General features: G+C 38.8%; 1 protein-coding gene across 1 annotated transcript in view; it reads left to right on the forward strand.

Annotated features, from left to right (window-relative positions):
- The window catches only part of igdcc4 (immunoglobulin superfamily, DCC subclass, member 4), a 35,697-nt gene extending 16,300 nt beyond the window's left edge, over positions 1 to 19,397 (forward strand). The window contains exons 3-20 of the mRNA XM_055154698.1: positions 7,297 to 7,438; positions 8,440 to 8,573; positions 9,795 to 9,929; positions 10,267 to 10,419; positions 10,538 to 10,948; positions 11,216 to 11,380; positions 11,618 to 11,755; positions 11,894 to 12,076; positions 12,219 to 12,431; positions 13,987 to 14,088; positions 14,175 to 14,373; positions 14,565 to 14,692; positions 15,489 to 15,659; positions 15,779 to 15,904; positions 17,336 to 17,438; positions 17,539 to 17,773; positions 18,011 to 18,136; positions 18,465 to 19,397. Coding sequence (XP_055010673.1) covers positions 7,297 to 7,438; positions 8,440 to 8,573; positions 9,795 to 9,929; positions 10,267 to 10,419; positions 10,538 to 10,948; positions 11,216 to 11,380; positions 11,618 to 11,755; positions 11,894 to 12,076; positions 12,219 to 12,431; positions 13,987 to 14,088; positions 14,175 to 14,373; positions 14,565 to 14,692; positions 15,489 to 15,659; positions 15,779 to 15,904; positions 17,336 to 17,438; positions 17,539 to 17,773; positions 18,011 to 18,136; positions 18,465 to 18,995 — 3,395 coding nt within the window. The 3' untranslated portion in view covers positions 18,996 to 19,397. The remainder of the gene's footprint in view (positions 1 to 7,296; positions 7,439 to 8,439; positions 8,574 to 9,794; positions 9,930 to 10,266; positions 10,420 to 10,537; positions 10,949 to 11,215; positions 11,381 to 11,617; positions 11,756 to 11,893; positions 12,077 to 12,218; positions 12,432 to 13,986; positions 14,089 to 14,174; positions 14,374 to 14,564; positions 14,693 to 15,488; positions 15,660 to 15,778; positions 15,905 to 17,335; positions 17,439 to 17,538; positions 17,774 to 18,010; positions 18,137 to 18,464) is intronic.
- Positions 19,398 to 23,120: the final 3,723 nt, after the last annotated feature.

Below are 23,120 nucleotides of genomic sequence, written 5' to 3' on the forward strand. Positions count from 1 at the left end.
TTGAGATTGAGATCAATGCTGTAAATGTGTACAATATTACACAATCATTTAGGGTACAAAAAAATAATGCTTTTTTTTTTGCTTTTTATTAATGAAAACCAGGTTCACACAGGTTTTCACTACAGCTCCTATAAAATCCTACACAGGGTTATGGTTTTCTTAAATAAAATTTAATCTCAGCAAAATGCTAATTTTCATTCAAAACTGATCGAACATCTCCCAAATGAGAAAAAAACTGTAATACAACACAGGTTTTGGACAAAACAGCAAATGAATGAAAGAGCACAGAAAAACACATGACCTGAGAGTTTTGATAGAAAAACTGCCTTTTAGGAGATGATGGATCAGGTTTTTTTGGTAACTTTATTTTTAAGAAAGTTTTAGAGCATGCAGAAGACTAAATATACAAACCAAATAAGGATTACATGTACATTCAACTGTCATAATTAACTGTCCATGGATTGTGTATAGCAGTCCCATCCTTTCCAATGTTTTTGTCCCTTGTCTCGTTGTAAGCAGAGACTGAAAGTCATAATTTCCATTGGTTTGATTTGTCTAATAATTTGCATCAAAAGACTCATTGTGGGTGCCTCCATTTTCAGCCAGCATTTTGTTACTGAGACTTTTTCCCTGAGGCAAGGATGATCCTAAATAAGTATGCATCAGTAATACTTAACTCAAAGACCCAACACTGAGTATATTAGTTCAACCACAAGTTGGTTACACCTGGGCATGACCAGAATATATGAACTTGATCTGCTCTGACAGATCCACACTCTCTCTGACAGAGGGACTGAGTAGCCGAAATCTTTGATTTGCATACCATTGTAATAATAATAATAATAATAATAATAATAATAATAATAATAATAATAATAATAATAATAACAGGCTCTTACAAGAGGAAATCTTTCCAGTTTGTTGAATTGATAGTGGCTTTCTATCCCTCCAACCAGAGCTCCTCTGGGATTTCAATTGCCAAATCTATCCCATTGATATCTCAAATCAAGATGTTGTCCATTGACCCTTAAACCCTTATAAATGTTGCCTACAATATTTTTATGGCTGGATCCTTTATAAATATCTACAATAATTTGAATTAAGTTAGAGGGATTTACAGTCAGAGCACTTTGCACTTTCTCTACAAAATTATGACAGAGCTGGAGATATCTGAAAAAAATTACATTTGCCAAGTCCAAATTTGAGAGAGAGATTTTGAAAACTATCCATCTGTCCCATGGAAAAAATACTACTGAATGTTGTAATACCCAAAAGCAACCACTGTTTAAATCTAGGGTCATTTACTGCTGGTAGAAAATGTGGATCACCGGCCAGCCAACCCAATAACTTAAATTGTCTTTGTAGTCCTTATATTTTTACAACTTGTAGCCAAATTCTAATACCTGGTAGAGATGCGCAGATGGGCTATTTTTTCATCCGCAACCACGACACAAAACTCATCATCCGCCTGCTATCCATTTGCACCCAAGGTTTTGACAGAGACAGAAATTGTAATACTGCAGAATTAATTTGGCACAAATTACAAGTACAAACCAAGCACTGATTGTAATGGTGTATCAGGCAAAGAGAACTCCATACCTTTCCATTTAGTCTCATAGGACTCATCACACCAAAGGTGAAATGGTTTGTTTACCCAGTAGTCAACAGAAGTCTTCTTCCTCTTGCTATTTGTTGTTTCTAACTTGGGGTTCATCACTGAATTAAAGTCTTCTGCACATATCAAAGTGCTATACTTTTCAAGAGCTATCAAATCAAAGACCTTTTGGAAAAAAATAGACTGGGCTTCCAGGAGAAGCATATACACTAATAAAGTTACGGATTTTCCCTCTATTTTTCCTTTGACATCTACCTTCTTCATCTACCGTTTCAGATGTAAATTCAACATTATATCTTATTTGAAATTAGTTTTGGAACTCCCTTTTTGTTTCCTGATTTATGTGAAGAAAAAAAGTAGTATAAAAACCCAAACATTTAAGCTTTTCATGTTCTGAATGAGACAGTTGAGTTTCTTGCCAAAAAGCAATATTAATTTTCTCCCTTTTTAATTTTGCTATCATTTTACTTTGCTTAATAGGACTGTTTAACCCTTTTACATTTATTGAAATCAACGTATAATATTGGAACCTTTTTTAATACAGTATGTTTTCCTGTATCATCTGTTGCATGTAATTTTTCGCCCTCAAACAAACAAAAAAATGCAAAAAACTAAAAATGACTGCTCGTAACAGAAAACAACAATGATCATAAAAATAAACCACACTTCCATCTGAGAGGAAAACTTAACTCCTCAAAAAAATAAGAAGCAAAAGAAGAAAAAGAATCAGCCTATCTGCAATTGTCATTTTAGGTATCCAAAGCAACATTCTTCTCAGGGCACATGACACACTTTTGCCATTTATTTGAATGGGTTTCATAATTATGGATATTCACAGTTCACTTGTTGATATCCACAATGTAACTTACAGATATCTGCAACTGAATTATAGATATTATGTAATTCCGGTTTGCGATATACTAGTCATAACTCAAGTTCAAGATATCTTTAAGTCACCTCAGTTGAAGATATCTACATGCTTCTTTTCTTAAATTAAGTTTTGACTAGGCGAAATGACGTAGATATCTCTAACTGGAATTACAACCAGTCAAAATGATGTTGTAGATATCTCAAACTGGAGTTTAGGATAGTCCTAATTTAGATATCCCTTATCAAGTTGTAGATATTTTGTAATTAATTTTGATTAGAGATATCTGAAATTGGAGATATCCGTAAATTTCGTAGTGCCTAGTCAAAATATAATTACAGATATCTTGAATTGGAGTTTTGCAGATATCTGAATGCAAATGATCCCACTGTAGACGTGAATGGAGCATTTCCAAATGGCACCTGTATGTAAATGGAAAGTGAATTTATCTTTAAGATAGACAAAATGCATGTTAGGGTCTTAATGCACTGTACTGAAACATTCTCTGAAAATGATATTAACAACAAACACTAACTTTAACACTAACAGTTGTTTAGCTTTAAGGACAAATGACTAGTTGGTGCACTGCTGGTAGCTAGAGACAACATGGTGCTTTCTGTGTCATAACGTCATAATAACATTTGAGATATCTTCAACTTTCAATTTGCCAAAAACTGAATAACAGATATAACAGATATCTGCAATTGTCATTTATGATGTGTGACGAATTGAATGTCATTTACAATGACGTAATTTCTAAGGTCTGTAATTCCATTTTGCGTAGTCAAAACTGAATTGCAGATATTGCTAACTGTCGTTTCGTCTAGCTAAAATTACTTTACAGATATCTCAAATGACAATTCCCACCTTCCAAAATGAAATTACGCCTAGTCAGAAAGACATTGATAGCTACAATGTTAATTCCAGCTAGTCAGAGTATTTAAATGTTAAAACGGCTTGCCATAGTAGCCCTCAAACTGGGACACAGCTTGTAATTTAGGATCGTTCAGGCCATAACTTCACTTAGCTCTGTCCTGGCCACAGGGCTAACGTTAGCTTCATCCTCGTTAGTTCCACCCTTGGCTACCTGGTTAGCAGGGTTAAAACTCATGTCCCTGGATCCCTTTGTCCCGGACTTTCCCCTTGTTTGTCTATCCCCACTCAGCTTTACTTCAGTGACAAATTTATGGTAAAAAAAATCTTTGAATTTTGGGGTGACACTTTACACATCCATAGCACAGACCACACCACCGGAAGTCCTCATGATGGATTAGTTTTGAATGTGAAACTGCATTTTGATGAGATTCCATTTTGTTTAGGGAAACTTTAAAAAAACATTTTTTTGTGTGAGCTGTTAGATAAATGTATCAAAGCAAAACAACTGACTAAAACTAACTTCTATGACTCATTATAAATAGAAAATAACTACAGTACGACATATTTTTAGGAACTTTGATAACTTGATATGTCTTGCAAATCTTTTCTACACTTTGCAAAACTGTTCACTCAAGACAGAAAGCTATTCAGAATGTAAACTTGGTGATCAACACTTAAAGGGCCCACATTACTTGATTTTCTGATCTGTTATTGTTTTCTCATCAAAAACATACCTGAGTGTGTTTTGTTTCATTCATACTTTTTTGACACAAACCCTGCATATTTAGGAGTTTTTCTCCCAAACAGAAAACACTGATCCACCTTCTGATGTCATGTGGTAATAAAGGAAGTGCTCCACTGTGTTTTAAACTCCATACACCTTCCCTAGAATCATTTGGATAATTTCAGAAATTGCCCATCTCTACTGAACTAGAGGTAAAATATAGCCGTTAACTTCAAAACAACCACTATATGACATCACAAGGTGGAACAGAGCATTTTGACCTTTGGAGATGTAGATAGTAATAAAGGTTTACTCAAACATGTGTGAATGAAACAAAACAAAACCCCATGTATGCTTTTGATGAGGTAACAACACAAGACTCTAAAAAAGTAAAAAAGTAACAAAGGACATTTATAATAGACAAGAAAATATTATACTACAGCACGGAGTACGTGAGCGGTGAATATTTTATGTGGATACTGGTGGGTTAAGTGCATGAAAGTGTATATTTTTAGGGAAAGGTTAAAGTACACATTTATTGATTTCCATGGGGATCAATACAAGTTGACAAATGAAATGGCAAAACCCCTGTAATGTTTACAGTGTTCATTCAAAGCACTATAAGTATACAAAACAAAATGTAATAATGCATGGCTTTTTCAAGTGGCGCAGAAAGTCAAGAAAAGACTGAAAAGTGAAATGAACAGTACACTGAGGAGGTTCTTCCCTTTCTCTTTATTTAGTCGTTAGCTTTGTGTTGAATGAGACACGAACCGGTCTGAATACCCCCCTTTTGTCAGACGCTGCATGCCTATTTATGAGCACCTCTTGTTTGGTAGACAATAAGCAGCGGATAGAAGGAGTGGATAAATGGTGGGAACGCAAAAAAGGTGAAGAGACTTTGTGGTGATGGTGAAAGAAAGGGCTGGAGACACCATTAAGAATGACCTTCAGTGTGCACACGTGGAGCTACTGTAGTGTGTGTGCGTGTGTGTTGAATTGAATCTGCAGCATTAGGCTATGAGATAGATGAGACTGTGGCGCAGGAGGTCAGAGCCAAACTGTTTCAACATTGACATTGACCGGACATTCTCATTTCCTACTACATCTTTACAAGAATAAGACCAAAAGAAATCATACCTGCAATAGCACAGTATTGAAGGCAAGGCAAGGCAAGGCAAGTTTATTTGTATAGCACAATTCGTACACAAAGTAATTCAAAGTGCTTTACAGAATAAGAAATACATTAAAATCATAATAAAAACAAATCAAAACATAAATAATCATGAAGATTAAAATTAAAAAAGAGAGACATAAATTGGAGAGAAGAGTGCGGAATGAAAACCTTTCAGTCATATGCACAGTTAAACAGAAATGTTTTGAGTCTGGATTTAAACAGCGTCACAGAGGAGGCCTGTCTCACATGTTCAGGAAGACTGTTCCAGGTTTTAGCTGCATGAACCTGAAACGTTGACTCCCCTATTGAAGCCTCCTTCTACTCTTGTTTTCCACCCAATGCCATGTGTGCTGTGGGCCATTCAAGGAACTTGTGATACCCATATGGACAAACAGTTATAATCCTACCTTTAGAATGTTTTGTACTCAGCACAAACTGAAGAATAAGAAGTTAGAATATCTGTCTTTTGAAAGTATGAAATGTGCCTTTAGGTGGAAATAGGAACTGTTACAGATGATAATTTAAGAAATTAATGTGCATAATTATTAAGCTTTTGAAATGTGTGTGGGAGTAGGGGCCTGCATGTGGCTTTTGACAGTCTTACTGTGTTATAGAGAGGTCACGGCTGGAATTATCTGCTTGCAGAAGGGGAGGAGAAAACGTTGCAATCTGATAGCTGTGGGGCCAAAGAGTGGAGCATAGATAGAGCGACAGACAAAGACAAAGAAACAGCCAGGTTAAAGTCAAGGACAGCGCAGAGACACTAATGACAGGGGCACCACAAAACACACATTTAATCTAGGAGTGCATTAAGGAGCAAAGGGGCGGGGGCACCCAAACAGACAATACTTGTTGCTAAGAAACAACAGAACATATCTTTCTTATGTGTTTGATGCGTCACCATTTAGGAGCAATGTGTCATCACATGGTCATGTCAACATTGCAACATATGAGTGTTTGGTCTGTGTAGAGCCCTCAATTTCACAGCAGGACCCAGGAGTCATGGGAAAAGAGCAGCTCTGGCCTAACACAAGAAACGGTGTCCATATTGTTCCTGCACAGTTGGAGCCCAGTGTTATAATACACAGCACTCCCAAATCCCCCTGCCATGGCTGTGTTCAGGTCTAATCTATGTGAAAAGTCTGCCTCATGGGCCATCAGGCAGCTTGCCAGTGTTGTAGGTTTACATGCTCCTCACTGCTGCTGCCATGGCTGAAAGCCATCGCCCTGTGTCATCTCCTTTAACTCAACACCTATAACACAGTATTTTTTGAATTGCATTTCCCATCTATGGACATATTTCTCCAACTCCTTGTTCTCACTGAGAAACTCTTCCAGTCAGCGCAGTAGGAAAACACAGATGTTCATGTTGTTGCCATCACAGCTGGTGAAGGGGGATCAGAGAATGTCTTCAGTCTTTTCCTGTGGCTTTTAAACTTGTTTGTATGTTTGTATGTTGTACCTACATATTTACCCACATTTAGAAGAATTCCCAGTTTAAAATTCAGTGGACTTATGGATTCATGCAGAAGTATTTACACAAGACACATCAGATTTGCAAATCCATCAGTTTACAATTAACTTTTTTTTTTCACTTAGTTATTATTTATTGAAGTGATTAAGTGTTGTAATTAAATTCACAATTTCCAAGTAGAACGGTGTGCAGGATTATTCTCTGTTGAATAGATGTGTCCATACAAACACTGATAGTTTTTGTGAAGTCTAAGCAGGCTGTGATGAATGATGTTGTGAGGGAGTTTTTCCTGCTTCTTCTTGTGCTTTGATCCACCTCCCTTCAGAGCTGCAGGCAAAGTAGCTCCACAGACTAGCACTTTTGTTCTCCCAGCAGCCGGCAGGGGCCAGAGGTCAGGGGCCCCTATTTGCTACCCATTGCTGCCTCCTGGTGGCCCACAATTGAAGCTTTGCTTAAGCCTGAAAACATGTGAGAGAGGGAATACATAATAATAAATAACATTTTTGTGTAAGTGTTTTGTAAATAAAATATATATTCAGGTTTTGTTTTTGCATTTCATCAGGTCTGTCCCACTTTCATCAAGAGCCTACCACACAGACAGTTCCCACTGGAGGAGTTGCCCGATTTGAGTGCCAGATCGAGGGAATCCCTGCTCCTCTCATCTCTTGGGAGAAGAATAAAGGACCTGTACCACATGACCCGAGGTGCCTTATTGGAAAATATTTGTATTGTATTGTATGGCATTGTTTTGAAATGATATTTGATAGATAAAGTACCAAAGAGTACTACATTTAAGAAAAATCTTAAACCCCTGCCACTTTATAACAATGCTACTAACATTACGTTTGCGTTTCTCGGTTTGCTTGCACTACTTTTTGTTTGGATCATCAATCATACTGGCACAAATACACACTTTTTAATATGCATGTGCAGTGTCATGCATAACACTGCGAAAATAGCGCAGTAGGATTGCAAATCTTTACAGGGATTACTTGTACTACAGTATAAAGGGCCTTGCCATATCAGGCCTTGGACATCTCTACAAATCACCTTTACGATAATCACTAATTACACTGGCCTGTCGGTGGCGGCTCCTCTGATCCCTGCATTGTGGCGCATTCAGGAGTAAGTGCTAATGGCTGCCATGGCCCAATGTGACCCACCAGCAGCTTGCTGTTTATGAGGTCCTATTTGTGGAATGTGTATCACCCCTTTGCACAGCCTCATCTAATAGGCTTTCTCACAGATGTGCCAAAGCATGCTGATGTATCACTGGATTCTCCTCACTGTATTGTGTCTCACTCTGTCCTCAATCAGCCCTCTGACGTCCTTTTCTATTTCTCGCTGCTATAACTGCTGCTATTATTGTGACAGTTTTCAACACAGCTGCTATTTATGATCTGTAGGGTATCATTTTTGTTCTTTATTTTCTCTCCCCATCTAAATCCAGTAAAAAGGTTTCCATTTGTCATAATATGAATCACAAAAAAAGGCTAAATATAAATGCTTCTAAAGTATGCAGTGATTTTAAAATCTGTTTTTACTTCATTTATGTATAATCATATTCAAATGCAATGTAACTTTTTTATGAATTAAATGGTTGGATGACCTTCAAAACATTTTTGAAGATACATTTACACATAAGGAACATAGTTTAATATGTTAAAGTATTAATTATCAATATATTGTATTATGTAATTTTCAGATTCATTTCTCTTCCAAATGGAGTGCTTCAGATTGTGGAGGTGAGCCTAGAAGATGAAGGCTCTTACCGCTGTATTGTATCTAATTCTGCCAGGAGAGACATCAGTCAAGAGGCCAAGTTAACTGTCTCCACAGGTAATGGCATTTACCTTTACAATAGCTAGTACCCAACTGAGATTTAATACATTTGTTTATTTGAGACATGAAGCCACATTTACAAGTCTATAAGAGACTGATGAGGCATTCTTACTGTGAGCAAAACTGCCTCTTCACAGGTCTGACCTGTAACTTGGTCCGGTGGCATTGCTTGCTTTTCCCATGAAGATAATCATAGATAAGTTCAATGCCCTAGGCAAGGCAAGGCAAGTTTATATAGCACAATTTGTACAGAAAGTAATTCAAAGTGCTTTACAGAATAAGAAATACATTAAAATCACAATAAAGACAATCAAAACATAAATAATCATCATAAAACTAAAAAGAGAGAGAGACATTACTACTGCCCTACTGCTGAAAATTCTAGGCAAAGCAATAAAGTCTCAAACAGGTGGAAAACTTCACCAGAAAAGTTACAAGTGCACAAAGTTAGAATGATATAAAGAAAATTAAATTCTTCTATCTTAGAAATAACATCACCTTGATGCACTGAGACAAAGAATGTGAAGATTTAATTTGTTCTTAAGCACAACTTATCTCAAAGGAGATCCTATAGAACTACCACAGCAGGTAAGTGCATTAAAATTCTACATATGTTGAACATTTCAATCACAGATGCAATTACAGGTAATTATGTCATTTTGTAGCATTTTGTTTCTACTTGTCTTGGTTTTGATGAAACCTTTTGAGGAAACCACTTTAGACTTTTTTGTGTGCAATTAGATGTAGCAGATGTCAGACTTAATCCTATCACATCCATCAGATTCACACCAGTGCTCTATAAAAAGAAAATTCAACACTTTACTGGTTTGCTGTTGGGCCATAGGATTTGGTCCCTAATTTTCTGTACAAACAATAGATTTCTGATGTACCTGTTATTTAAAAACTTCAAAGGTTGGTGTCACAACGCTATTTTCTCTGGAGTGGGATGAACTTTTTTACCTATTTTTTTTTTCTTTTACATTTTTGTGACTGTGCAGTAACTCAAGTTTTATACAGTCATATGTCAGTGTTTAAAGTGAACATACACGGACGTCCCACTTGGCTTACATACTGTTGAATCGCAGTGTGCCGCTCTGTATGACAGACATGAAGGCGCTCTATTTTTTGTTTTCATTAAATTGAAACATTTCAATTGAACTGTCAAAAGAGTAACCTGCCACCTGGCTCAGTCTGATGACACGTGCTTTGTTGTTGCAGGCTCTGATGAGGCCTTGGACAGAGTGCTGATTGTAGCACCGCCTCAGAATGCCTCAGTAGTTCTTGGTCACACAGCCGTGATGGAGTGTATGGCACAAGGCCAACCCAAGCCCCTGGTCTCCTGGAGCAGGCAAGGTAGAGTAACTACAAAAAGGAAACACCATAGTTTACATACTTGCTGTCATGTCTCAATTATAAACTATTCCTTCTTTATTTTGATTTCTGTCAGCCCACATTCAAAATATTGTTAATTGTCAGTATTCATAACTACAGTTATATGTGGTGAATAAACTTGGTGAACCCACCTGTAAAGGCTGCAGAGCCACCTGTTGGTGGTTCGTAAGATTGCAGCTATATGGTCTTGTCATCTCCTCTTCTTTTCATGCTGTTTGTGTGGAAGCTGAAAGCCAGACTCTTTTATTCCATCATTATTGTATCACCCCAGACTGTCTCTTGTTTACTCTTTGATCAGATGGAAAGCCTATTTCCACTGATGTGGTCGTCCTGGCAACGAACTTGGTGATCAGGGACACGAGGCGTCATCATGCTGGGGTATACGTCTGCAGGGCTAACAAGCCCAAGACCAGAGAGTTTGTGATTGCTACGGCAGAGCTGCATGTCCCTGGTATGAGTTATTCTTTTGTGTTCTTACTTACTGTTCAATGACAAATGTAGCTAAATAAACTTTTACGTAGTAGTTTAAGTAGCATTGTGCTTAATACAGGCTTTTCATTTTTCCTTAGCTCCTCCAGTGATCCTGCAGCCTCCAGAGTCAGTGTCCCTGTCCAGAGGTAACACAGCCAGGTTTGTGTGCAACAGTTCTGGAGAACCGGCTCCAGTGTTACGGTGGCTGAAGAATGGCCTGCCCCTTCAGCCTGTCAGACGCATGAAAATCCAGAGCCCTGGAGTGCTGCTCATTAACCAGCTTGCACTGGAGGATACAGGCTACTACCAGTGCATTGCAGACAATGGCCTGGGCACAGCCTGTGCCACTGCTAAGCTCACTGTTATTGTGAGAGAGGGTCTGCCCAGTCCCCCGCGTCACCTGCTCGCCACACCTCACTCCAGCACCACTGCCCTCCTCACCTGGGAGAAACCTGAGTACAACTCAGACCAGATCATTGGGTACTCTGTACACTGCCAAGGGGCTGCAGGTCTGCTTTTCTAATTCCTAATTTACACATTGTTACGGTCATTGTCAAGACACCAGTGCAAAGTGTTTAGTTGATCCTTTGTTAGCTGTATGAAATCTTTTTGAGCAGTTCAAACAAAAAGATTATTACAAGTACTGAGGAATGGTGCATGTTTTATAACTCATGATTTTGTTTAATTGTTCAATTGTATGTTGTTTATTTGTGTATAAGTTATTAATTATACAACAACAACTACAGATTTGCTAAAATCACACATTTTTGTTTTAGGGTCTGATAATGGGGAGTACCAGTTTGCAATGAACAATGACACTACTGAATATTACTTCAAAGAGCTTCTTCCACACACTGCCTATACATTTTTTGTGGTGGCTTACTCACCCATGGGTGCCAGTCCACCTTCTTTGCCTGTCACTGTCGAGATGCTGGAAGATGGTGAGTTCTCTTTACAACTGTGTATATATCTGCAAAGTTAGAAAATAAATTATAAATTGGTTGCATCAAATGCAGTGAGCCAACTTTGCCCTTTGCCAGAATTAGTTGTATAAGTAATTTGTAAAATATTTGAAGTGAAAGTATCTTTTAGATTACTTCTTTTTCTTTAAATGTTTTTTTCATTAATCTAAGACATTACACAATACTAATAAGTGCATTTCATTTATCACCCTGCAGTGCCAAGTGCTTCACCCCAGCTGTCTATAGCCAGCTCCTCACCAACAGACATACGTCTCATGTGGCAGCCATTGTCCACGCAGCACAGTAGAGGGGCTGTGACCTGCTATCGCATTGAGTACAGCGCAATGGACCAAAGTGAGCAAAATGTCATTGATCAATACTTCTCGTACATTGTATAGTTGTACATTTCTAACTGCTGTAAAAGCAAATACCACATTTATTTAGAAAGCTACATGGAGTGCATAGTGTGCATTACTGTATGTGTTCACACAGTGGACAATATCTACTCTGTGGAGGTGGGAGGTAATGAGACCCAATTTACTCTAAGAGAGTTGCAACCCAACCAGACATACAGGCTGAGGATAGCAGCTGGAACAGGCATTGGTTTTGGAGTGCCATCTGAATGGGCCCAGCACCAGACCCTGGCCAACTACAACCAAAGTGACCAGAACTTGGGTAAGGGAGAAGACATATGTCTGTTGTTTTTACTACATTTAAATGCCTTGAGCTGCAAAATCTAAAAGTGATGTTTTTAAGGAAGTTTTTTTGCCCTCTTGATACAACAAGCATGTCTGATTTTGCACGCATTCTCTTCTAGTCATCTTCGCTCCAACTGACCTGAAAGTCAGGGCCAATGTAAGTTCTCTCAACGTCACATGGCACCCTTCACCCAATCACACGGTGGTCTCAGGCTACAAGTTGTCCTGCCAAGAAGTGGAGTCCGACGACACTCCCAGCGGCCATAAACCACTGCAGATGCACACAATCAGAATACGCAAGAAGGCCAGATATCACATTCTCACCGGTCTAGGTATGTCAGAAAAAAATCAGTTTCACTTTTGAAATAAATTATGGGATATTGCAAATGTAATTTATCGTTGATCAGTACAGGTGGTTGTGTTGTACCACAAGACTGTAGGTAGTCATTTTTAGTTGAAACAGCTATCTATGTTGGTCTACATGACCAATTCATTCATTCATTCAGATCATTAGAGGTGTTTTTTAAGGCAAGAGAGGCACACTACAAGAGAATTTGCCCGATATTGACTGCGACTACAACTTTGTGTCTTCATATGCAAAGCCGTGGCGCTCCTCATGTGTGTGTCAGATCATAACCACCAAACATCAGCAACGCTATGATAACAGCCAATAAAATAGAGCATCAGGGGGAGACAGCGTAACGGACACAGAGGCACAAAATACAAACTCAGGAAATAGAGAAAATAATGAGAATACTTTATTACTCACCTCTTATAAAGTGCAGCATCATCATCATAATCCACATTATCCATAGAAATTGTCCTCCACAAATAATGACATTCAGTCCACAAAACCTCGCTATTAATCCAGTTTGAGGTGTTCTTTGAAAGTAAAAAGGTGAGAGTAGCTCCTCACATGTCTGTTTACGTCCACAGTGCACGGATTGAGATGAAGCTGCAGATTAGCAATAGTGACTCTTCTTCCTGTGTACTTTATCGCCAATCATTTATACTTTAAAATTCATGTATCTGAAGTATTGAACCGCATTTCACAAATAAACTCAAAACTAGAAGTGCAGTGCTCTGATCTTTTGAACACTTAAGAGTCTCAATGTGAGTGGTTTTACTGTAGACAGTAAACAGCTGACGCGATTGCACTCACAACTTTATAGCTTGTGGTCCGCAACCATATCCTAGAGTAGTTTTTGAGATCAGAGATTTTAAGTCTCATGAGATTTTCTTTGAGTCTGTGGTGTGCACTTTTTGTTGCACGATTAAAAAACAGCTTCTAACTTAACATTTAAGATTTAAGATTAATTACTTCAGTCAAATCATACTTGCAATTTCAGTGGTCACAATTAAATCACAAAGGCTGTACTATATTAATACAATATTTTCATGTTATGCATAAAGCATGTTCAAGTTCAGAGTTAGACCTTTACACACATATTATTGACTCAAATGCATTCCCAGAAAAGCACAATTGGCTCTATTTGCGCTTACATCACAAACTAGGAAGATGTTTGGAAAGATGTGATTTCAACTTCCGGTGTAATTACCGACACTGGGCTCTCAACCAACTGTGATAAAACCCACTGAAGTAAATGTGATCAGTGGTAAAATGAAGACTGCATACGTATGTGCTGTTTGGAATAATCTTGAATTTGGCGCTCTCATCTCTTCTAATTGCATATACCCAGTGTGCTATGTGCCATTTCTGTGTTGCCCATTTTATATTCATTCTATTTATTAAACACAAAAGCTTTAAATTGATCTTTAGTTGCCACTATTTATTTTTTACTTGTCAATTGACATTTCATAAAAAGAAGCATTTAATTAGCACATTATGTAAAATGTAACTTCTCAACTCAGTGTATTTATGTTCAGTGCCTGACCACAAATATGAGGTGAGAGTGTGGGCATTTACTAAGCAGACCGACGGAGCAGCAGCCGTGTGGAAGGGACGCACAGACAAGGCTCACAACAGGAGTAAGTTCTGTTTTAAATTTTATGACTTCCCATGTAGCAATTCAATTTTCAAAATAGTTTTATTAACATCTCTGTGTGTATCAAAGCTCCCTGGCCTCCTGTCCATCCCCCACCCCGACCTCTTCCTCTACCCCCAAGTATCATCCAGGCTCTGGCTAACAGCTCCACCTCCATCTGGCTGCGCTGGGAGAAACCACGCTTCAGTAATGTCCGCATCATCAACTACACAGTGAGGTGCAGCCCTTTCGGAACCACCAACGCATCCCTGGTCTCCTATCACACCAGGTCCGTTAATTTCTGTGTTTATAAGTTTATGAATACTGCAGTCTTCCTGTGCTGAATAATTAGCTGTCATACAAATAATTCTGCAATTGTGAAATGTATATAGTGTTATATAGTGATAACTAAATGTGTGTGTGTGTGCGTGTGTGTGTGTTATATGTTGGTAACCTTTAAAGTATTTGCTGTCCATGCAGCTCTGTGCAGGAGATACTGATGGGGGACCTGAAGCCCTTCACTCGATATGAGCTGGCAGTGCAGTCTAATGGAGTGGATGTAGCAGGACCCTTCAGTAGCACTGTGCAGGAGACCACCCTGTCTGATAGTAAGCCACCACCCTGGATTTTAAAGGAATAATCACCAGTTTGTACCCTACTTATTGCTTTGTTACAGATAATATTGAAGATATAGCATATCATAAGAGATCCTACCCAACAGTAGATTGTTTAATTAAATTTTTTTCTGTGTCCCTGAGACTTGTCAAAAGGGATCAACAGAGTGGGTTTGTTCTTCAGGCTAGCCTTTACTACACATTTCCACTCTGGTGTTGTATATTCTTCTGTTATTTCTCTCGGGAGTTTTAGCAATCTTTAGATGTATTCCTGGAACTAAAGATGTTAATGAAATCAGATTTTTGCAAATCAGTTCAACTGTTCTTTATTCATTATAATTTCTCTGTTAATTACCAGTGTAAACCATTTCCACTATCAGTTTTATTATTAATTTGCTGTTGACTCTAGTGCATGTCATTATCGCTGCTTGACATCCATGCTGGTAAGTGGCAGTATCACTGAAAGATCCAGGTGTTGTTGGTTTTGCTGAAACGTGTGACTCTGACTCTGGGTCATGTCTGGGTGGTCCACTTCTAATGGCATTATTAGCACCAGTCGCACCATAGTGCTCTCCACTGCTGCGTGTCATCACCTGAGCCCCTGCCCATTCCTCATCTGCCCCTCCCACCATCACAAGCACCTCCACTCGGTCCACTGGCCCCAGATGGCAGGAACACACCAGCACAGATGGCTGTCACACACATCTCACATTGAAACATATTGTACTCAGGACAGCTGTGTGGGCTCATTTAAGGTCTCCAATTACTGACCCACTCCTCCTTCTTCCAGAGCCTTCCTCTCCTCCAGAGGAACTGCAGCTGAATGCACTTGACACATCCTCTGTACTGGTGAGCTGGCGCCCCCCACTGCAACCTAACGGTATCATCACCAGCTACATAATATTGTACAGCAGCAACCTGAGCCACCCAGAGCACACCTGGAACAATGTTTCTCAGGATGGTAAGAATATGAATTTATTGAATTTAAGTAAATATTGACTTCAATACTTTTGAGTCAAATTCCCAAGATTCAAACATAATTGTCATTGAACATTTTCACTGACCTTTTATACTTTTTAGGTACCATAACCAGTGTTGAGATACGGGGTTTGGCTAGTGGGACACAATACTTTTTTAAATTGGGGGCATCAACTGAGATGGGCCCAGGACCTTATTCTCCTGTGAAGGACGTGAATATCCCATATAGTAAGCACTCATTTATTCTATAACTTTCTCCATAACTATTCTTAAGTAAGTAAAACATGTATGTGCAGAGTGCAGTGTTCTTATATTATAACTGCAGTCAGTTGGGGAGATTCACTTCTGTGGGACATTATTATTTGCAGCATTTTCTTTTGCTGCATTTCGGATGGTATAGTAATGGGATAGTATCTATCTGCCTGTGCCTCACAGAATGCTGTGGAAAGCTATTTCATATGAAATTTTATGAGTCTGCATGTATTGTTGTATCATATGTACTTTTACACAAACTGGAACATACATAAAATCATTACATCAACCCTATTTCTTTTTTTTAACATTTGACATTTCCTGTTCTGGGTTGCTAAAGCAGATATGATGCATGAACATCTTTGCTGGAGCACCAAATGTCCAGACAATCAGCAAAGTTATTCATGCATTTTATTATTCTCTGTGATTCTCACATTACATTCTGTCTAACCGTCTGGTGTCACAGTAACACTACCGCCCTAAAACCCATTCACATTCAATACAAAGGTAGTGTGTCTCATGGTCATTGATCATTCATGGTCTGTCATCTCCTCCACTCCACCACTACAGTTCATACACATCCAGACCTCAGAACACAACAGAACCAGAGGGCCTTTGGGAGGGGTATATCAGCAGGAAAAATCCCTTTGGCTAAACAAACCCTCCTTCCCACCAGAAACCTCACCACATACTGTATACTTCATTTAAAATAACATTGAAAATCAATGCTGTCACCATTAACACATCTACATCTCGCTGCTCCCTGGCCACTTGTTTGTTATTTGTTTTTTGTTTGTTTGCCATTTATGACTGTTTGAGTCTCATGTTTGTCTGTTGACTGGCCAATTGCAATGTATGATGATTTTAGAATGTATTTTAACCTTGTATTAGTATAACTGTCAAATTTACTTCTTGTATGTTGATTCTTAACACCTGTGCAGGAACTGCAGATGAAAAATATCCCTTTAGCTAACTCTGGCATATTTAAATTGTAATGTTGATTAATATGCACTGTCCCCAAATAAATAAATTAATAAATACAATTCTGACTCATCCTCAGTGCCATGTTGGCACCCTGTATGGAGGAGCAGGCAGCCACAGTGCAGTGCCTACGCTTTAGGTAGAAGAAACTCCACTAAGACACTGCCCTGGTCAGCCAAGACTACACACATTTTTTACACTATTCAAATACAGTTCAAGTCTGGGAGCGTTTTTTATCTCCCTGAGTTTTTATGTGTATGATTGGCACCAGATTAAGCAGTTCATAAAAAACATGTTGTGCTTGGGTGATAACAAACAGAGGGGCTTCCAAGTAAAAAAGAAACTGAAAAAAACCCCACAAAATATACAATATGACTTAAAATAGAAAGTATTAATTGTATGTTCTCTTTCAAGGTATTCTACCAGAGTTAGACATCCCTACAGTGACAGGAATCATTGTTGGTGTGTGTCTGGGCCTCATCTGTATCCTCCTCTGCATGTGCTTCAGCTTCCGCAACATCAAGTCCAGGTGCTGTCACTGAATAGTGCTTGTACCATACTCTCTCAATAAAGACTCCATTTTGAATTAATAACAGTGCTTGCCTCCTATATACCTCATCTCTATTCAGGGAGCTATCTGGGGGCTTGGACTCCACAGCTGTTACTCCTCAGTTCAGGAGAGGAGCTGGCTGCCATCTTCCATCTAATGTGCCAGAGTGCAGCTACAGCCATGAACTGGAGACACTGATGCCTCCAGGCAGCCACGAGTGTGGTCATCCACTGGCAGAGGCCCCAGAGGAACAGCAGCTGATGTCTAGTACTCACTCAGGGGGAGGAGAGGATAGCCCTCCATGTGAGAACAAGGTTAGCACCTCCTAATGGCTTCAGAATACACAGACTTTGTGTACTAGAACTATGGATAAAAACTACTACTACAGACTGCTATATTTTTATCCATTGTTGTGTATTTGACAGGCCTCCTGTTTAGTTAGTTAGATTAGATTTTTTGTGTTTTTACTTCAGCATATTCCAGTGATAAAATATACACAAAAAACAATATTTTACAGTGGAAATATTTCATATTTTGTGTTCTTTTCTCAGGCTTGGAATGGGTCCGTCAGTCATAACTGGGCCAACAGGATCACAAGATACAGAGATACTGTCACAGAGGTTTCACCGACATTAGTTAATGGAGCCCCTAACATGCTAATGAATAATAATGGCACGGTAATGAAAAGCAGCTAACATAGTATCTATGCAGATGTCTGTGATTAGCATGTCAAGTTAAAGTAGACACATTGGCCTGCTCTTAAATCAGTTATTATATGCTATATAGATCCCCAAATGTTATTCATTTTGTTACATACATTAATACTTAATGCACATTCTAATGTTCTTAATACAGTTTGTATTCTATGTATTAAAAATTTCTTAACTTACTGATTTGCAATATCAATGATTACACAATATCATAACAATATTGGTTTAATTATTTTTCCACACTAGTGGCTTTGAACTTGTCCCAGCCTCACTTTTTCTAATGTTGTTTCTGCAGGACATAGGAGATGTGTGTGCATCAGTGTGCAATAACCAGGTCGAGGCGGAGGTCATAGTTCACTCTGAGCTATCAGAGCCTGGCAGAGCACACCGGGAGGAAGGTAGTAAGAGAGAAGAATCCTGCAGCAGCTGCACCAGGGGACTGTCATTATCAGAGGACACATACTCTCCACTTAGCCAGTGCAGTCCGCCCACAGAGGAGAGGCCTCCACTGGAACAAACAGTGGCCCAGATCCCCTCAAGTCTTCCCTCAATGAAGTCCCAGTGTTACCATAACGGGGAGCTTGAGGCCATGGGAGGGGAGCTGGAGACAGACTCAGAGCTGCAGCAGGACACAGGCCTCACCAATGGCTTCCATTCACCTCAGACTGTGTGTTCTGTGCTGACAGAGCAGTTAGAGAACGGGGAGTCCAGACACTGTCCCAGTGCTTCAGGCAAGGCTGTGTCTGTGGGCCTGGCCTCTGCCCCGTTTGTCAGCTCGGGACTGGTGCACTCTACCTCAGCTGTCCACACGTACTTGTGCCCATAGTCCCATGTGCCCATAGCATTAGGCACACACCTTCCTGTCTCCTCTCATTCTCTACTTTTCCACCATGGTGCAGCAGTTTTATTTACACACCTCATTGTTGTATCTTTCTTGTAAAGATATGTACATTTTTAACATACTCTCCTATGTGCCACATAATTTCATAGACCAGTCGTGCAGTATTTTGTATGGGTATACCAGCACAACCCTACTTTCCTCATATCTAATGTAAACAGATGAAGGTAGATCGTAGGAGGCGAGTCCCTTAGTGTTCCTTATGGTCCGCTCAGAAGTAAAATGTAGACAAATGGATGGGCTCTTGGATAGTCTCTGTGGGTTTAGCTGTGTGGATGCTGCAGTTCTGTGGCATTGAGAAATGAGTCTTAAGGACTGTGTAAAACATCTCCTTGCTGTTTCAGGGTCCAAAGACACATTCAAACTCAGATGTTGTCCCTTGTATCTTCATTTCAGTACATCATGCTTATGCATAAACAGGCTCTATTTAAACACCTTTGTTAAGTGGAGTGAGTCAGACTCAGGTGCCCAATTGTTGTAGGTGCATTATTGCATTATATGTATGTATGTGTGTGTGTGTATATATATATATATATATATATATATATATATATATATATATATATATATATATATATATATATATATATATATATATATATATATATATATATATATACCATTCTGTACAGAATGTGATATGAGGACACATTCAAACATAGGTACACAGAAATTCCTTTCCAGATGCCATGTATGGACTTTTTGAACTGGGGCACTGAAACAGACAAAAGTGGATTTTTTTCAGATTCTAGATATTTTTTGTAATGAATTATTTTGTTTGTGGCAGTATTGGGTAGCTATGTTAGAGCTAGAGCTGTTAAGAGTTCATTCAACCACTTTTCTGGTTTGGCTTCCATCTAGGGATGCACCATTACCCGCTCAATATCATGTCTCTTTAACCTGTGGTATACGCACATTCTAACGCTGTGCCATGTTAACTTACATCTGTAAGTGTATAGCCTTAGTAAAAATGTTGTACCAGGACATTGTCAAACTAATTTGTGGTGCTGGGAAGTTCTCATGGATGTGACAGGATAAAGCAGGTGCATCCCTACTCCTTATCAACAACACTACCTCTTTATTTTCAGAATGGTGTCTGTAGTGGTTTATTGTAATGTGTAACCAGCATCTTTTTAAGATCATTTTTACTGTGTTATTTCTGATTTGAATAGCCTTTGGTGTAGTGCAGAAATCACCACTCGACACTGACTGTATTGTTCTTGTCCTCTGTAAAACAAGAATGAAATGTCGCTTTAATGCATTCAGCTTCCTCTCAGATATTTGCAGTATTATTTTAAGGATTAAACTGTGCAGAAGAACACACAATTTCCAAAGTAACCATATGTTTTTGATAATTTCACCAACTTACGCAACAGTTTGTGCAGTATACACTATCACACAATGTCTTAGATCCACTGATGAGACCAATAATAAGAGGAGAGTGAGTTTACTTTGACAAGATGTCTCGTGCTCTCAGGTAGCTCTCCTTCACATCTTGCAGTTTAAAGAAGCAGTACAACCTTGGAGACCACTCTCTGCTAGTTTGTGGTTCCTAGGTGTATGTACAAAACATTCTCTTTTTTGTAACTTTCAAACAGACTGCATGATACCTCAAGCCTTTTTAGCCTTCTTATGTTTTTACCTATCGAGGACATTATTTCAACAGTAGCAACTCAAGAGACAGAAGTGAATGTCTTCTAAGAGATCCTGGGTCATAAGTAATGCTGTGCCATAATAACAGAACTATACAAACTCAAGTGTATTTCACTTTATTTCTCACTAAGATTGTGTACTATACTATATATGTGTTCAAACACTACAGGTTTTGACCCAGGTTCTGTTTTGATTGTTCTACCATGAAACTGTCTGTCAGAAATGGCATATTCCTAAAGCATTCCAATTGAATAACTTTGTTAAACATACCTCTCTGGGCCGGTGAGTTATGTGACTTAAGAGGAATCAGACTGTACTCTGTTTCTTTTGATCATCACCAGTTTTGCAGTGAATCCAGTGAAGACACAGCAGGTTATACAAGGAGCAGTGTCAGAGATCATCTGTACTCAGCATACCAAGTGATGGCCAACCTTTGTAATATGTGTGAATAGATTTTTTTTATGTTCACTTGTCATAATACTTGGTATCGTTTTTCCACATTTACTGTTGTAAACTACAGTTAACAATAACAGTAGTGCTTATGGGCAAAATACTAGGTTTTTATTAATAACAGAACTTGTCTCACACATAGTTGTTCAGTTCCATTGTAATGCACAGTTAAGGGATATGGGGATGAATAGGAGACTAGGAGACCAACTCTGACATGTACCCAGTCCATATAGGACTTTTAAAACTTATAACCACTAAATGTTTAACCAGGTTCCCTGAAACACATCAGGGTAGTCATTTTGATTGTTTTATACTGATGCATACATACCAGTATACCTCATATTGGCAGTGTGTTATTTTTTTTATGTTGAAGCTGCATATTTAGGTAATTTAACTTAACATCTTTCATTATGAGGATCAGCATTACTTCAGAGTATTGTCCTGGATTATGGGTTCTTATGGTTTGCATCGAAGCTTATTGTCAAAGAAAGGGATTCCATTTAGAAAAGAATTAGATGACTGTGAGGACAAGGGCTAAAGGATATCCATCCCATGCAAGTCATACCTCTCAGTGCAGTACAGTTTTTACATTTACAGTAGACTATTCTCGACTCAGGCTCCTTCTTAAGCATTATTCGAGATATAGCTGTTAGCTGCATCTTGCAATGTCTATTTTGTTTTTGACTTTCCACAGATACATTATGGTGCTTTTGATGAGAAATTAGAGTTGTTCTTTTTCTAGTGTCTTAGTTTTTCAGCAGATGTCTGCACCAGCAAAATCTCTTAAACCTCTTAAAGATACACTCACTAGTAGACAATTTTGAGCGATACCATTCATTCTGACACTACTGTAAGTGCCGTTGCAATAGCACACAAGCACTTCTCAAAAGTTTGACTTGTCCTCTTTTCAGTAACATAACACTTTCTCTGTATTCATACCTTCAGCATCACCTAGTTTAGATGACAAAACTTTGGTCAGTGGCAGGTTAGGTCCAGTCAGTAGTACTTGTGGTTTGTAGAAATATTTCCACTGTGTTACTATGTGATCATGTCCAAAAGTTGCAGCACTTCAAAATGTCTGTGGAAAACGTCTGTAAATAAATACCTAAAATATGATGGATACGTTGTTTTATTTTTTACTTACCCTCCTTTCTTTGAATGTGCTCAAACCACCCAATACAGCAGTCCTCAAATGTAATTATTTGTCTGCATTCTGCTGCATATGACCACAATCCAAACTCATTTTTGATTATTTGATTGATGTAAATCATCAAATCCCTACTGGATGTGACAGGGAGTTGTTATCATCTGTCTCTATGACATTATTTCAGAATTATTCTTTCTTCTTCCTTTTTATTCACGCTTATAATTTGATGATTCTTTTGTCAACCTCATTAACTTCTTAAATGGATGAGACGTATTTGTACTGAATGATTTCTTAAAATCCCGCTCTTTTGTTTTACAGCCCGCAGAAAATTCTCTTTGCAACCACTGGAGGGCGACATGATCAAAGATAAAAAAATTTTAAAGTAGGAAGTGGACGGCTATTCAGAGCCACTCCCATTTGGACGCAGTCGGCTCGTGCCGCCTTGACCTCACTTTAGCCGTCACCCAGATACAGAAATATAGATTACAGTCACCTATCACTAACCACTGCAAACAAAAGAAGACAATTTTAACATAGATTTCTGTAAATATTCAAGACAATTTACGCGTGGGAGGGGCATTGTGAATGCGTAAAGATGTGACGCACGGTTGGAAAGACAAGGAGAGAAATCCAAAAGAGGTGACAGTGAGATAAGGCGGTGAGATGAGGGCACTGAGTTAAGACAGAAGCAGTGAGGCGATGGCGCGTGGCACGATCCCCCGTAGACACAGATAAAAGGTCTCACTGAGGGCTCCGATCCGGAATCTTCACTTACAGTTAATCACAGATCGAGGTACGGGTCC

This window comes from Boleophthalmus pectinirostris, unplaced genomic scaffold (genome assembly GCF_026225935.1).
Source record: "Boleophthalmus pectinirostris isolate CB_2022bp ecotype Guang Dong unplaced genomic scaffold, ASM2622593v1 HiC_scaffold_19, whole genome shotgun sequence".
NCBI classification, from domain to species: Eukaryota; Metazoa; Chordata; class Actinopteri; order Gobiiformes; family Gobiidae; genus Boleophthalmus; species Boleophthalmus pectinirostris.